The 14003-nt window shown below is 41.6% G+C and overlaps 1 protein-coding gene across 6 annotated transcripts in view; it reads left to right on the forward strand.

Annotated features, from left to right (window-relative positions):
* The first annotated feature begins 2532 nt into the window (after positions 1–2532).
* PRKAA1 (protein kinase AMP-activated catalytic subunit alpha 1) overlaps positions 2533–14003 on the forward strand; it is a 36834-nt gene continuing 25363 nt past the window's right edge. For 2 of the 6 annotated variants that reach the window (XM_043599371.1, XM_043599382.1), the window contains exons 1-2: positions 2594–2703; positions 4123–4246. Coding sequence is in view for 3 of the 6 variants with exons in the window: in XM_043599389.1 (XP_043455324.1) it covers positions 2577–2703 (127 nt within the window). In the remaining 3 variants the exon portion in view is untranslated. Of the gene's footprint in view, positions 2704–4122; positions 4255–14003 lie in introns of all 6 variants that reach the window. The other 4 variants (XM_043599377.1, XM_043599389.1, XM_043599360.1 and 1 more) reach the window with 4 other exon arrangements.

Below are 14003 nucleotides of genomic sequence, written 5' to 3' on the forward strand. Positions count from 1 at the left end.
CTGAAATCGGAAAACAATTTACTTTTCCCTCCCTCTTAAACTAGTGCGGAATCAAGGTTGCTCCTGTAAAGTCACTCCTGTCCACTTATATTCCAATATACTCTGCTGAGAATAGGGGCAGAGTTACAACTGATGGGTTTGGAAACTGGGGGTGAGCCACAGTTTGCCTTATCTTCACTTCTACACTGTGACAATGTTGATTGAGCATGTGAATATTATCTGTCTTGGGTGGGAGAAATATAGAGAACTGTCACCCTAACCTATGAGCTCAAGGGTAGGGGCCACGAATTTTCATTTTGTATTTATCCACCGTGTGGCAGTGCTTGAAGAAAGAAAGGAGGAGGGTTTGTGGATGGATCAATGGGAGAATCAAAGGAAGAGAGGGTGGAAGAAAAGGTGACAAAAAACTTTTTAAAAGGAATGAAGAGAAAAAGCAAAGGATTAAAGGAGACTTATTATTTACTTTCTTAGAAACTTAACTGAATTCAGTGTTTAACTCAACATAAGGAAAAACAACAACAACAACAACAACAACCCAGCAATAAAAGCTGCTTAAACAGAGACTATGGGAGACCAAATAAGGCGACCTCTAAGTTCCTATTCGATTCTTTGATCTAAGATGCTAGGTTTTATTTCCCCAACAATGCTTTTGAGTAAACAGTGGCATTTAATGAATATTTATTAAATAAAATTATAATCTAAAACATTATAGCAGAAACAAACTGATTTTTCTGTTAAAAAAAGTTTGTATTACTTTTTTAATTGGGTTTTCATAGTTTTGTGGAGATTGACAATTGGTTTGCAAAATTCAGCTTCAGTTTGCTCCCTTGTAAGATTCTCTGTGGCTTAACCACAAAGGGCTGAGGTACTTTGTGATTTTTTTCTTTTAGGTTAAAAGAAATAACAGAATTTTGCTAGGCTGAATTCTAGACATGATGCAAATTTAAAGTAATTTAAGATGATATTTCAGGGTAGGGGATTAAAGATTTTTGGTGTGTGTGTGTGTGTGTGTGTGTGTGTGTGTGTGTGTGTTTTCCCTGAGAGAATCCAGCAAGCTATTTCTGCTTTGTAAAGATCCAAAATGTCTGAGCTGCAGAAACTCACAAGGCAAACAAGTAAAGGTGAAGAAACCAGACAGCAAAAATTACTACTGTGACCACTGCCCACCCCACAAATATGTCATAGTCAAAGACTTCTTCTTAAGTTTCTGGTCCGTCAGAATATGTACTGTCCATAAAAAATTCATCCAAGGCTAGTTGTTAACTATTCTGTGTTTATTTGATCAAAAGCTCAAGCTTTTGCTTCTGCTGCGGTGCCTCGGTTGGAACAAAGCCGTGCTTAATGCATGTTACTTTGATTTCATAAATAGCATATAAAAATCAGAGGAACCGGGTAGCTTTGGTTAGGAAGAAAAAGGGTAACATTTTTAGTCTCACTTTTTTATATTATTTTCTTGAAGAGCTCAACTCTTTGCCCACTGACACTGGCCCAAATGCTATGACTCTGCAAAATTGAGATATCTTGTTTTTTTAGACATTTGATTTTGCCCGTGTCAGCAGAATACAACTGAGTAGTGAACTGGCTTAACAATTTTAATATGAATAAGCATACTTTCTCTACTTCCTCTGTGATATGGCACGATCACGTCTGTATAGATAATAGAGTAAATTTTACTCGTTGCAGGTACAATACATACTTGTCGACTGATCTGGTTGATGCAACTGTAAGCTTTTTTTCAGTTCAGAGTCTACATTTTACCGACACCCGAAAAATACTAATTCCTATGTCTGTAACATCCCATTCCTGAGCAAACACACGTTCACAATATTCGCAACCTAATCCCTTCCAACAGAGCTTGCTTTTGGGAAGGAAATTTCAGAAAAAGCATCCAGAAGGAGGAAAGACCAACAACGCTACTTGAGCTGTCGAGGTGCCCAGTGACAACTTACTGGCTTAAAGTAACAACAACAACAACAACAACAAAGAGCAAGGGGAGGTGGGTGGAGAAAGGGGAAACTCCATCAAAGATGCAACTGACAACTCCCAGCGGCTCTTAGATTCCATCCGAACAGGAAAAACGAAAAGGTTAGAAAGCAGTGGCAGGGCGGTGTCCCCTGCCATGTTTCAATTCACGCTGCGCTAGTAACGAGCCACGCAACTGCTTCACCAGGGCGGGCTTCCTCAGTGCCCAACTCTCCCCTCGGAATCACGAGGAGATCGGTCCCCCTGCCCAGGAGGAACGACCGGGGGAGACCGCTGCCGGCACAAACTCCGCCGCGGGGCCGAGGGGCTGCCGCCCGCCCCTGCAGCTCGCGAAGCCCTCGCCCGCGCGCAGGTGGGCGGGCGCCCCAGGCCCAAAGGAAGCCGCGCGAGGCAGGGGGTCCCGGCGGCCCTGGCAGCGACCCGCGCCCGCCCCGCCAGGGGGAGCGTCTGCGCCCGACGGCCGGCGGCGGGGACCCGGCGGGCGGCGCTGGGCGGCGGCCCCGCGGCGCGGCTGCCCTCCCGCGTCCCCACCCCCCGCCCCGCCCGCCCCCGGCGCGGCCCTGCCCGCCCCCTCCGCCCCCTCCCGCGGCGCCATGCGCAGACTCAGTTCCTGGAGAAAGATGGCGACAGCCGAGAAGCAGAAACACGACGGGCGGGTGAAGATCGGCCACTACATCCTGGGGGACACGCTGGGGGTCGGCACCTTCGGCAAAGTGAAGGGTGAGGACCCCCGCGGCAAGGGCGGGCCCCGGCCCGCGGTCCGGGCGACTTCCGCCTTCCTCACCCCTTCATCCTCCCCCGGCCCCGGCGTTCCTCCTCTGCCGGGCTCGGCAGCCCCCGTCCGGGCTCCAGCGGGAGCGGAGCCCGCGGCCCCGCCGCGGGACTGCGGCGCGACCCTCCCCGGCGGGGTGGGGGTGGGGGTGGGGAGGGGACCGGTCGCCATGGCGACGGCGCCGCGGCCGGAGGGGCTCGCCCGTGCGAGGGGCGGGGATGCGGAGGTGCGAACTTTCGCAGGTGGGGCAGGCTGGCGCTGGGTGCAGGCGCCGGGGTCTCGGCGCCGAGCCCGGGCGAGAGGGCCTCCCGTTCGCCGGGGCTGTGCTCCCCGGGCTCAGGGCCGGCCCATCGCTTCCCCGGGAGTCCTCAGTATTGTCCGTATTTCCGTCCTCTTTAGGAGGTTCTCGACTTACCTGCCCCGGCCGATTCTCAAGTGTGAAATGTGTCGTTCCCCTCCTTCCTCCGCCCCCGCCCCCTCCCAACTAAGCTTGCTTTGGGCTTAGCTTACGGAATTCAAAAAAGAGGGCCATCTCGTCCGGAAGGATGACTAATTTTTTTCGAAGCAGTTAATGAATGTAAACTGGTCCTGTATTTGCGATGCATGGTTTGTGTTTTGAACGCAGACTCCGTGCCTTTAGTGTTTCTGATTTATCAGTTTTGCAGTCTCTATGTGCCAAACCTGGTAGGTAGTGCAGACGTTGCCTGCAGATAGTATTTATTAGCTCATTAATGTAGTTCGTTTCCATTTATTTGCACAGGATATTTTTAACAACTTAGTGCACGTCATTTGAACTTTTTTAAGGAAAGTGGAATCTCTTATCCTTGTGTTTCAACACAATATTCTGGAAATAACAAACTTGATCTCCAGCCCACCAATTCTGGCACAAAAAGTGTTTTTTTTTTTTCTTTTTAAGTGTATTTATTTATTTTGAGGGGCAGAGAGAGAGAGACGGGGAGAGAAAGAATCCCAAGCCGGCTCCACGCTGTCAGTACAGAGCCACGTGCTCCATGCAAACCTGACATCCTGACCTGAGGTGGAATCAAGAGTGAGTCCCTTAACTGATGGAACCACCCAGGTGCCCGTGGCACAAAAAGTTTAATTGCAAACCTTGTGAGACATAAGGTTTTTTTTCTTTAAAATATTTGACTTTGTTATTAGGGAGGTAGAGGAAGAAAGCATGGAACTGATAAATATAATTCATGCATTGGCTTTGGATAGATAATAACCTGTGACTTGCATATACTGAGCTCTTGGTAAATATTTGACTTGAAAGAACAAAAAAGTTGTGAAAGTCTGTGCAGTGAATTAACTAACTGAGCCTTGCTTTACCGGAGCTAAAATAAACATTTTCTGATTTTATCTAGGGATGGAAGAGGAGAACCCTTCCTTCTCTTGCTCTTTCTGAGTCATAGAACTGGAAAATTGCTGTATAGCCCACAGGGAAGCAACTGCCTAAGTCTTCTTATGAGAATCAGCAAGGCCAACAATGTAAGAAAGTAAGAAGCAAATGCCAGAATAGGGTAACAACAGCCATCAGGGTGGGTCTGTATTAGGCCAGTAAGATGTCTCTGTGCCCTTGAAGTTATTTATTTTGGGCTATGCTGTTTCTTTACTTGTTAGCAATCGCAAACTGCTTTTCCTTTTCAAGTATTTGTAAGACATGGTCATTAATGCCCCCAAATAGTCTTGATAACCTCACTCCTCCCAGGACTCTGCTTGGATTAGGATGCTCATCATTCTAGTGTAGAACTGTGCAACGTCAGTTCTCATTTTCTTATTTGCTAGATGGCTTTTGGCATGGCAGATAGGAAAGCAAGAGGAAAATGTTCATGTTCTGATTTGATCTGTGATGTGGCTGTACCATGAATCCCTCCAGTGAGTGCTGTTCTTTATCCTTCACTCTCTCACATGTGCCTGTCTTGAAGTACCAAATACTGTCAAAGTCGGCCTCTCCAAATTGACTACTATTGGCCAAATGTAGAAAGGCCAATATTAGTCAAAGAATCACATGTCTCATAGATAGGGTTAAATTTGTTCATAAATATATTAGTTGATATTAGTCAAAATCTTCAGCCAGTGCTTTTTTCTTTTCTTTTTTTTTTTTTAAGAGAGAGCGGGCATAAATGAGTGATGGGCAGAGAAGGGAGGAGAGAGAGAGAGAGAGAGATAGAAAGAGAGAGAGAGAGGGAAGCAGGACTCATCCGAAGTGGGCCTTGTGATTTTTTTTTTTTACCCAAAGCGGGGCACCTGAAGCAGGGCTCAAGCTCACCCGTTGCAGGACTCGAACTCACGAACCATAAGATCACGATGATCTGAGCTGAAGTCACATGCTTAACTGACTGAGCCACTCTCTTTCTGTGGTTCTCTCTCCAAAGCAAGGAAACCTCAGCCTACCTCTCATGAATCTCATTGGCTCATACAGTCCCTGGGGTCGGGGATGCCAGGTGCTTATGTTCCTAAGTAGGTACCAGCAAGGGAGATAGCATTACTCTTGGGAGGACCGTGGCCCACTGTTAGATGTGTGTGTGTGTGTGTGTGTGTGTGTGTGTGTGTGTGTGTGTGTGTGGTGGGGGCATCTTATCTTCTTCTGAAGTACTTATTGGGAGACAGAATAAATACTTTACACAGAAATGGGTATTAATTGTTAGAAGAAAGAAAAGGGGGCCTATATGCTCAGGGAGCCGGCAGAAATAACCTATGACAGTGGCGATGTTGGCAACTTTCACTAGCCTTAATTTGACGAGAATTTTTATGAATGCTACAATTAGCCATATATTTCAATGGAGATAATTCAGAGTATATGCAGCTTTTAAAATTAGTTATACACTTTGGTAAATTTAACATAGAAAAGGAATCTAATAGAAGATGTGACACTGATATGCAGAAAAATTCCTGATATGATATCTCATGCTTAGAGGGACTGTGAATTTGCAATGATTATTTTGTTTATTATTACAGTCTAAAAAAGTCCTTTGGTAACTTAATGGCAACGTTTTGAGGGAAAGGTTTAAACAGACAACTCGGGTTGGTTTGGGATTATGCTTGAATTATCTTCTTTATTTCCAAGTTCTCTTTTTTTTTTCTTTCTTTTTCCTGGTTGTCAAGGTGTTAGTCTCCATTCCCGCACAGAGTCCACTCACTTTTCCCCAGGTACAACCATTATAAAAGCACAGATGAGCACAGTCATGTTATTGTTGTAGTAAATTAAAATGGCACTTTCTGTTAAGTTTTCCAAGAGAAGAGAAGATGGTCTTTTTAGTGGTGTAGGTGGTCTCTAGCAAATGAGTTGTTTATACAAATAATCTATTAATTAAGTTGGTATTTTTCTACATAAAACTGCAATTTCAGGTAAATAGGCCACTGTTCCCTTTGTGAATGAATCACAGTAGAAGTTATTTAAAAATTTAAGGAGGGTGTGTCTGCTGTAACTCTTAATCTTGGGGTCATGAGTTTAAGGCCCTACATTGGTATGGAGCTTACTAAAAAAAAATCTTTATGGACAAAAAACATATATATGTGTGTGTGTGTGTGTGTGTGTATCAGCATCGGTAGATCTCAAGTTTATAAGAGTAGGCCACAAAAAACAAAGAAGTAGAAGAACATGTACAGTCATGCTGTTTATATAATTTTTTTAAATTCTTTGTTGGGGGGTATTTGTTTATTTTTGAGAGAGAGAGAGCATGAGCAGAGGAGGGGCAGAGAGAGAGGGAGACACAGAATCCGAAGCAGGCTCCAGGCTCCTAGCTGTCAGCACAGAGCCTGACTTGGGGCTTGAACCCACGAACTGTGAGATCATGACCTGAGCCTAAGTTGGACGCTCTACCGACTGAGCCATTCAGGCTTCCCATATAAATTTTAAAGTCATGCAAAAACACTCAGACATTCCTAATGCGAGTAAATTGGTACAGTATTTATTAAAGTGAACCCACCAATTCAACTTCTAGGAATTTATCTTATAGATACACTCCTGTGTGAAATAATGAGTTATTCATTGACACATTGTTTATAGATACAAGAGGTTGAAAGTAACTTTTCTAATAGGATAGTAGTTAAATTATGGTCAGCTGTGCAGTGATACATCCTGCAGACGTTAAAAACAAAAGCAGGAGACTTTATATAATTTAGGGAACAATTTCTAAGGTGTATTTTTAGGGGGAGAAATACGGCTAGTCAAACAAATGTGTATAGTATACCTACCATTTGTGTATAAAAAAACAGGAGCCAAAAGGTATTTAAGTGTAACTACTTGCATATGTGTGGAGTGTTCCTTTAAAGATACACGTAAAAGTTACATTAGTTGGTCAGTTACATTATATTAGATACACATAAAACAGCTACATTAGGTAGCAGGGGGACATTTCACTGTATATCCTTTTGTACTGTTTAATTGTCTAGTGCAGGTATTACGTTTTGAAAAGAATGTATAAAATTTGTAGAAATAAACATAGGGAAAACATTGTTAAAATATTGTTTGTGTGTTCTTGTATGTGGAGCAGACAAACATTCAAGGTAGTGGTTACCTCTGGGAAGGGGGAGAAGAGCAAGGGATCTAGGAAGAGGCGTTCAGAGCTTCCCCTGCATTTACATTTTTGCAGTGTTGTGTTGGCAGACTGGTGGTGGGTGGCACATGGCGGACATCTGGTTTGCCGTTTGGGATGCTTGAAGTGTTTTGTTAAGAAAACCTACCTTTCACATTTCCACCTTTTAAAACTCACTCCTCTCTAGGATTAAGTTATTTCCCTTCTGCTTTAAGATACGAGATGTTCTGACTCTTAGAATTTTAGAGTTGGTAGCTAATCGTTGACGAATCTGATGTTCGTGTGAGGGAGATGTGAATTCTGGGAGCCTGTGCTGTGAGTGGCCTACAAGCCTTCCATGGCAGAAATACCCGTTTCCATTTTGTTCAAAAACGGTATCTTAGCACTACTGGAAAGCAGTGACAGTCTCAAGAGCAAATTTTGAGCTTTGGGAGGGGGGTGTGGTTGACTTGATGCCTATTTTGCCAACAGTAGGGTCCGCTTGTTACTGTAGACTGACTGTGGAGCAGCAGTTAATTTGGCTGCAACTGAGTTTAGTCAATGGAGAATCTTTTGCTTAGTTTTGAGAAAGCAGTTCAGAGTTTGATACCGTACCAAACCTTTTCCCCAGTTCTGCAGAGATAGATGGTAGAATACGTAGGTCTTAAGACTCGGAGTCAGAAGACCTATCCCAACTTGATCATATAATAGCTTTACTTCATCGAATTACATAATCGCTCAGAGCCTCCTAATTACCTGTATCATAGGTTTGTTGTGAGGCTCAAATGTGATAATGTGTTTTTTTCCTAAGCTGTTATATACTATATTTTCAAAAGTTTTATGCTACTGAAGTTCTAATATTGAAGTTTGTTGGTAATTGGGTTCAAGGCAAATATTTGTTCCCATAATTAAGGAAAAGAATAGATTACCGTATCATAGCTTTAAATTACCAAGCTTTTGCTGGGAAGAAAGAGGAAGAAAGACAATATTCAGAAGGACTATTGCCTACTCTAAAAGAGAAAATATTTGAGTCATCAGTGTTGGGACATTATTTGAAAACCTCAGAGGGAAAAGCCTGTATCCAAAGAAGACAGATTAAAAATGTTTAACTGGTTTCTCTACCAGGTGCTTCAGAGCCATTATTGTGTTAATATTCATAGTGCTTTCCCAAAAGGGAGAACATACATCCTCTCCCAAATGTGTCTTCTGTCCTAGTATATTGTAGGGCATACTTCATAAAATTCGTTGTGATAATTTTAGTTTTATGATTTTTCTAGCCTATAGAAAATTCAAATTCCCAAATTAGAACATTGGAGAGGGGGCTGTAAGAGTTGACTCCTGATAGGCTGTGAAGGGGAGGACACAACTTCAAAATGCAGAAAACCATGGAGCTGGAACAAATAGCCTAGGAGTAAGAGGTCCTATCCTGCTAACTCCCACAGATGTCACTGTGTGAAGGCACAGGGGAGTAAATGACGCTCATACAAGGTGAACATTTGCTTGGTTCCCATTCATTTTGTACAGTGTATCCCATTTAAGAATTCTGGGCATGTGTAGTACAGATTAGAAAACCTGTTTTCAGAAAAGATTACTTCTGTTAACTTGTTAATTTTAATGGTGAATTTCAAATATGAGAAAAAACTATTCGTTTCCTAGGGCTGCAGTAACAGAGTACCACAAACTGAGTGGTTTAGAACAACAGAAATTTATTCTTTCATAGTTCTGGAGGCCTAAAGTCCGAAATTAAGGGGTTTGTAGGGTTATACTCCTTCTGAAGGCTCTTGGTGAGAATCTTTTCCTTGCCTTTTCCAGCTTTTGGTGGCTCCTGGTGTTTCTTGGCTTGTGGTAGCAAAACTGTAGTCTCTGCCTTTGTCTTCCAGTGGCCTCCTGTAGGTGTGTCTGTGTTCTCTCTTCTTATTTAGGACAACATTCATTAAATACAGAACCCACTCTAAAGCTAGGATGATTCATTTTGAGATCCACACCTGATTACATTTGCAAATACCCTATTTCCACATAAGATCACATTCTGGGCTGTAGGGGCATTATTCAACCCACTACACTTGCCATTTTATATGCTTTTGGTTTTATGATCTTGGTTTCTCCCTTATAATACTTTAATGTTTGAGAGACTTTTTAAAACTTTTTGAAAACAATATTTATTTATTTTGAGAGAGAGAGAGTGCGTGCGTGAGTGAGCATACACGTATTCGTGTGCTCTTGTGAGCAGGGGAGGGGCAGAAAGAGTCTCAAGCAGGCTCCATGCTGTCAGCACAGAGCCCAACGTGGGGCTTGATGTTACAAACTGAGATCATGACCTGAGCCAAAATCAAGAGTCGGACGCTTAACTGACTGAGCCACCCAGGTGCCTCAGTTTTGAGAAACTTTCAATTGGTTTGCTAGAATGAATAAAGTGTGTTCTTGGTATCCTGTCTTAAAATGTTGAAATTGATGAGGCAGGTTTTTGGTAGACTGAATTAATTTTCTAGTACAGGAAAAAGATCACAGGAGCGGTGCCAGACACATAGTAGGTGCAGGTACTCAACTATTTCTTCTTTTTTTAATTTTTAATTTATTTTTTAAATTTACCTCCAAGTGAGTTATCATATAGTGCAACAATGATTTCAGGAGTAGATTCCTTAATGCCCCTTACCCATTTAGCCCATCCCCCCTCCCACAACCCTTAGTTTGTTCTCTGTATTTATGAGTCTCTTATGTTTTTGTCCCCTTCCCTGTTTTTATATTATTTTTGCTTCCCTTCCCTTACGTTCATCTGTTTTGTCTCTTAAAGTTCTCAGATGAGTGAAGTCATACGATTTTTGTCTTTCTCTGACTGACTAATTTCCCTTAGCATAATACCCTCCAGTTCCATCTACGTAGGTGCAAATGGCAAGATTTCATTCTTTCTGATTGCTGAGTAATACTCCATTGTACAAATATACCACATCTTCTTTATCCATTCATCCATCGATGGACATTTGGGCTCTTTCCATACTTTGGCTCTTGTTGATAGTGCTGCTATAAACATGGGGGTGCATGTGCCCCTTCAAAACAGCATATCTGTATCCCTTGGATAAATACCTAGTAGTGCAATTGCTGGGTTGTAGGGTAGTTCTGTTTTTAATTTTTTGAGGAACCTCCATACTGTTTTCCAGAGTAGTTGCACCAGTTTTCATTCCCACCAGCAGTGCAAAAGAGATCCTCTTTCTCTGCATCCTTGCCAACATCTGTTGTTGCCTGAATTGCTAACGTTAGCCATTCTGACTGGTGTGAGGTGGTATCTCATTGTGGTTTTTTGATTTGTGTTTCCCTGATGATGAGTGATGTTGAGCATTTTTTCTTGTGTTGGTTGGCCATCTGGATGTCTTCTGTATAGAAGTGTCTATTCATGTCTTTTGCCCATTTCTTCACTGGATTATTTGTTTTTTGGGTGTTGAGTTTGAGAAGTTCTTTATAGATTTTGGATACTAACCCTTCATCTGATATGTCGTTTGCAAATATCTTCTCCCATTCCGTTGGTTGCCTTTTAGTTTTGCTGATTGTTTCCTTCGCTGTGCAGAAGCTTTTTATTTTAATGAGGTCCCAGTAGTTCATTTTTACTTTTGTTTCCCTTGCCTCCAGAGACATGTTGAGTGGTACTCAACTATTTCTTAATGAACAAAGTTTTAGAATAACTCTTATTGGCATGTGAGAATTCAGTCTATTATTCTTTTCAAAACTGTGAGCCTATAAATTAAGGATTCCTCTGAATGTTCAACTTCTTAGACTTATCCTTTATTAAAAGGATATCTGTATCTGTATTATTATACTATGTAATGCCCTTTTAGGATTATCTTTTTAGGGGTGCTTGGGTGGGTCAGTTGGTTAAGTGTCCGATTTCAGCTCAGGTCATGATCTTGCAGTCTGTGAATTCCAGCCTGCGTCGGGTTCTGTGCTGACAGCTCAGAGCCTGGAGCCTGCTTAGGATTCTGTGTCTTCCTCCCTCTCTCTCTCTGCCCCTCCCCTGCTCATGCTTGCTTGCTCTCTCTCAAAAATAAATAAAACAATAAATTTAAAAAAAGGATTATCTTTTTAAAAAAGTTATCATGGGGTACCTGGATGGCTCCGTTGGTTAAGTGTCCGACTTGGGCTCAGGTCATGATCTGATGGTTCCTGGATTCGAGCCCCACGTCGGGCTCTGTGCTCACAGCTCAGAGCTTGGAGCCTGCTTCATATTCTGTGTCTCCCTCCCTCTCTGTTCCTCCCCAGCTCATAGTCTGTCTTTCTGTCTGTCTGTCTCTCAACAATACATAAACATTTAAAAAAATTTAAAAATAGCTTTATAAAAAAATTAAAAAGTTATCACATTTCACTTACTGTTTTGGGGAAAGCACAAGTTTTTGAGCTAGATCTGGGTTCATGTTTTGATTTTACTAACCACCAGCTATAGGCCTTTGGGCAAGTTATTTCATCTTCCTGTGCCTCAGTTACCTGTCAAGTGTTGCTAATAGTATCAGTCTTCCAGAGTTGGTTAGAGTTAGAGGGTCAGTAGGTTTGGACACAAAGTGGCTGTGTCATCATGCCTATTAATTACTAAGTTGTGTATCTTAATTAAATTGTTATGTGTTGCAAATCAATTAGATTTATATTTAAAAATAGTATTTGTTTACAAAAATGTGATTTAAGCTGAGTCAAATTACTCTGCGCTCTTCTATGACTGAATAAGCGTTCCTATAGTTTTTAGGTATTAGGTGAAATCACCGTCAAGGACTTGGTGCCAAGTGTATATGTCTAGCACTAATATGTTGAAAATTAACCAAAGTCAGGAAAGGGTCGAACTTTGGAAGCTAGAAATCTCAGGATTGATGGTTGATGGAAGGGGGAAGGATGGAGCAGGTTGGTGGAATTGAAGCTTATGAGGATGGGAGCTAGATGGATAGAAATCATAGCTATTAATTATTTAGCACTTATTATGTGCTTAAAGGGATGCTACTGACTCTAAGTGGATAAGGGGCACAAATCAAAGAGCTGAGATAATTGGCCGTGTGTGGATTAAACCAGAACATTTAGAGCTGATTAGATAGGGAGAGGGGGCAGGTCTGGGAGCGATTGAAAATAAATAGCCCTAAATGGTAATAGCCACCATTTATTCATCAAGCATTTACTGTGCTGGACACTGTGGAAAGTGCTTTATAAACCCTACCTCATGTATTCCTTATAGTCACTCTTGTGTATGTGGTATTCTTATTTTTACAGACAACTGAATAGAAGGTTGAAGTTACTTAACTTTCCCAGGTCAAACATTTAGTAAATACCTTCATACACAGAACCCAGGTCTGTGTGACTACAAAGTCTATGCTTTGTACACAGACTGCCTTCTTATGTGAAAGGAAAATGGGGCATTCAACCTGTTACTGAAAAATGTGAATCTAACACCCATCGTTTTTTCTTTTTTTTCTTCCCTTTGGGATTTTTGAATTGTAAAGAATATAAAACAGTAAGTAAAATATGAAAAAAAAACACTATAGAATAACTTTTAATTTTGGTACATTATCATTTTCTTTTTTTTTTAATTTTCTTTTTTATTTTTTAAAATGTACATCCAAATTAGTTAGCATATAGTGAAACAGTGATTTCAGGAGTAGATTCCTTAATGCCCCTTACCCATTTAGCCCACCCCCGCCTCTCACAACCCCTCCAGTAACCCTCAGTTTGTTCTCCATATTTAAGAGTCTCTTATGTTTTGTCCCCCTCCCTGTTTTTATATTATTTTTGTTTCCCTTCCCTTGTGTCCATCTGTTTTGTCTCTTAAAGTCCTCATATGAGTGAAGTCATATGATTTTTGTCTTTCTCTGACTAATTTCACTTAGCATCATACCCTCCAGTTCCATCCACGTAGTTGCAAATGGCAAGATTTTATTTTTTTGATTGCCGAGTAATCCTCCATTGTGTATAGATACCACATCTTCTTTATCCATTCATCCATCGATGGCCATTTGGGCTCTTTCCATACTTTGGCTATTGTTGGTAGTGCTGCTATAATCATCGGGGTGCACGTGCCCCTTCAAAACAGCATACCTGTATCCCTTGGATAAATGCCTAGTAGTGCAATTGCTGGGTCGTAGGGTAGTTCTATTTTTAATTTTTGAGGAACCTCCATACTGTTTTCCAGAGTGGCTGCACCAGCTTGCATTTCCAGGCACATTATCATTTTCATAGAAATATTTTTGGTATAGGTAGACAATGTAGAATACATATGTTTTTGTTTGCTCTTTTCATGATTATAAGAACATTTTCTATAGTCTTCCTCTGAGAGAGAGTTAGAATAAAAATGTATTAAACTGTTCTCTAAAATTGGTCATTTAGTCTTTTCTTAAATAAAACACTATAATAAAAATAATTATGTACATGTTAAAATGTACTTAATTCTAAGTTAAATTCTGAGGAACTATATAAAAAATATATATCACTCTTTCTCTTAAAAACATTTTTTTAAATGTTTATTCATTCTTGAGATAGAGCATGAGTGGGGGAGGGGCACAGAGAGAGGGAGACCCAGAATCCCAAGCAGGCTCCAGGTTCTGAGTTATCAGCACAGAGCCTGACGCAGGGCTCAAACCCACAAACCGTGAGATCATGACCTGAGCCAAACTCGGACACTTAACCAACTGAGCCACCCAGGTGCCCCAAAATCACTCTTAATGCGGTCTAGTATATCAGCTTTTCTTCCCCTAAAATGTTTCTATTGG

The sequence above is a fragment of the Prionailurus bengalensis genome, chromosome A1 (assembly GCF_016509475.1).
Source record: "Prionailurus bengalensis isolate Pbe53 chromosome A1, Fcat_Pben_1.1_paternal_pri, whole genome shotgun sequence".
Taxonomy (NCBI): domain Eukaryota; kingdom Metazoa; phylum Chordata; class Mammalia; order Carnivora; family Felidae; genus Prionailurus; species Prionailurus bengalensis.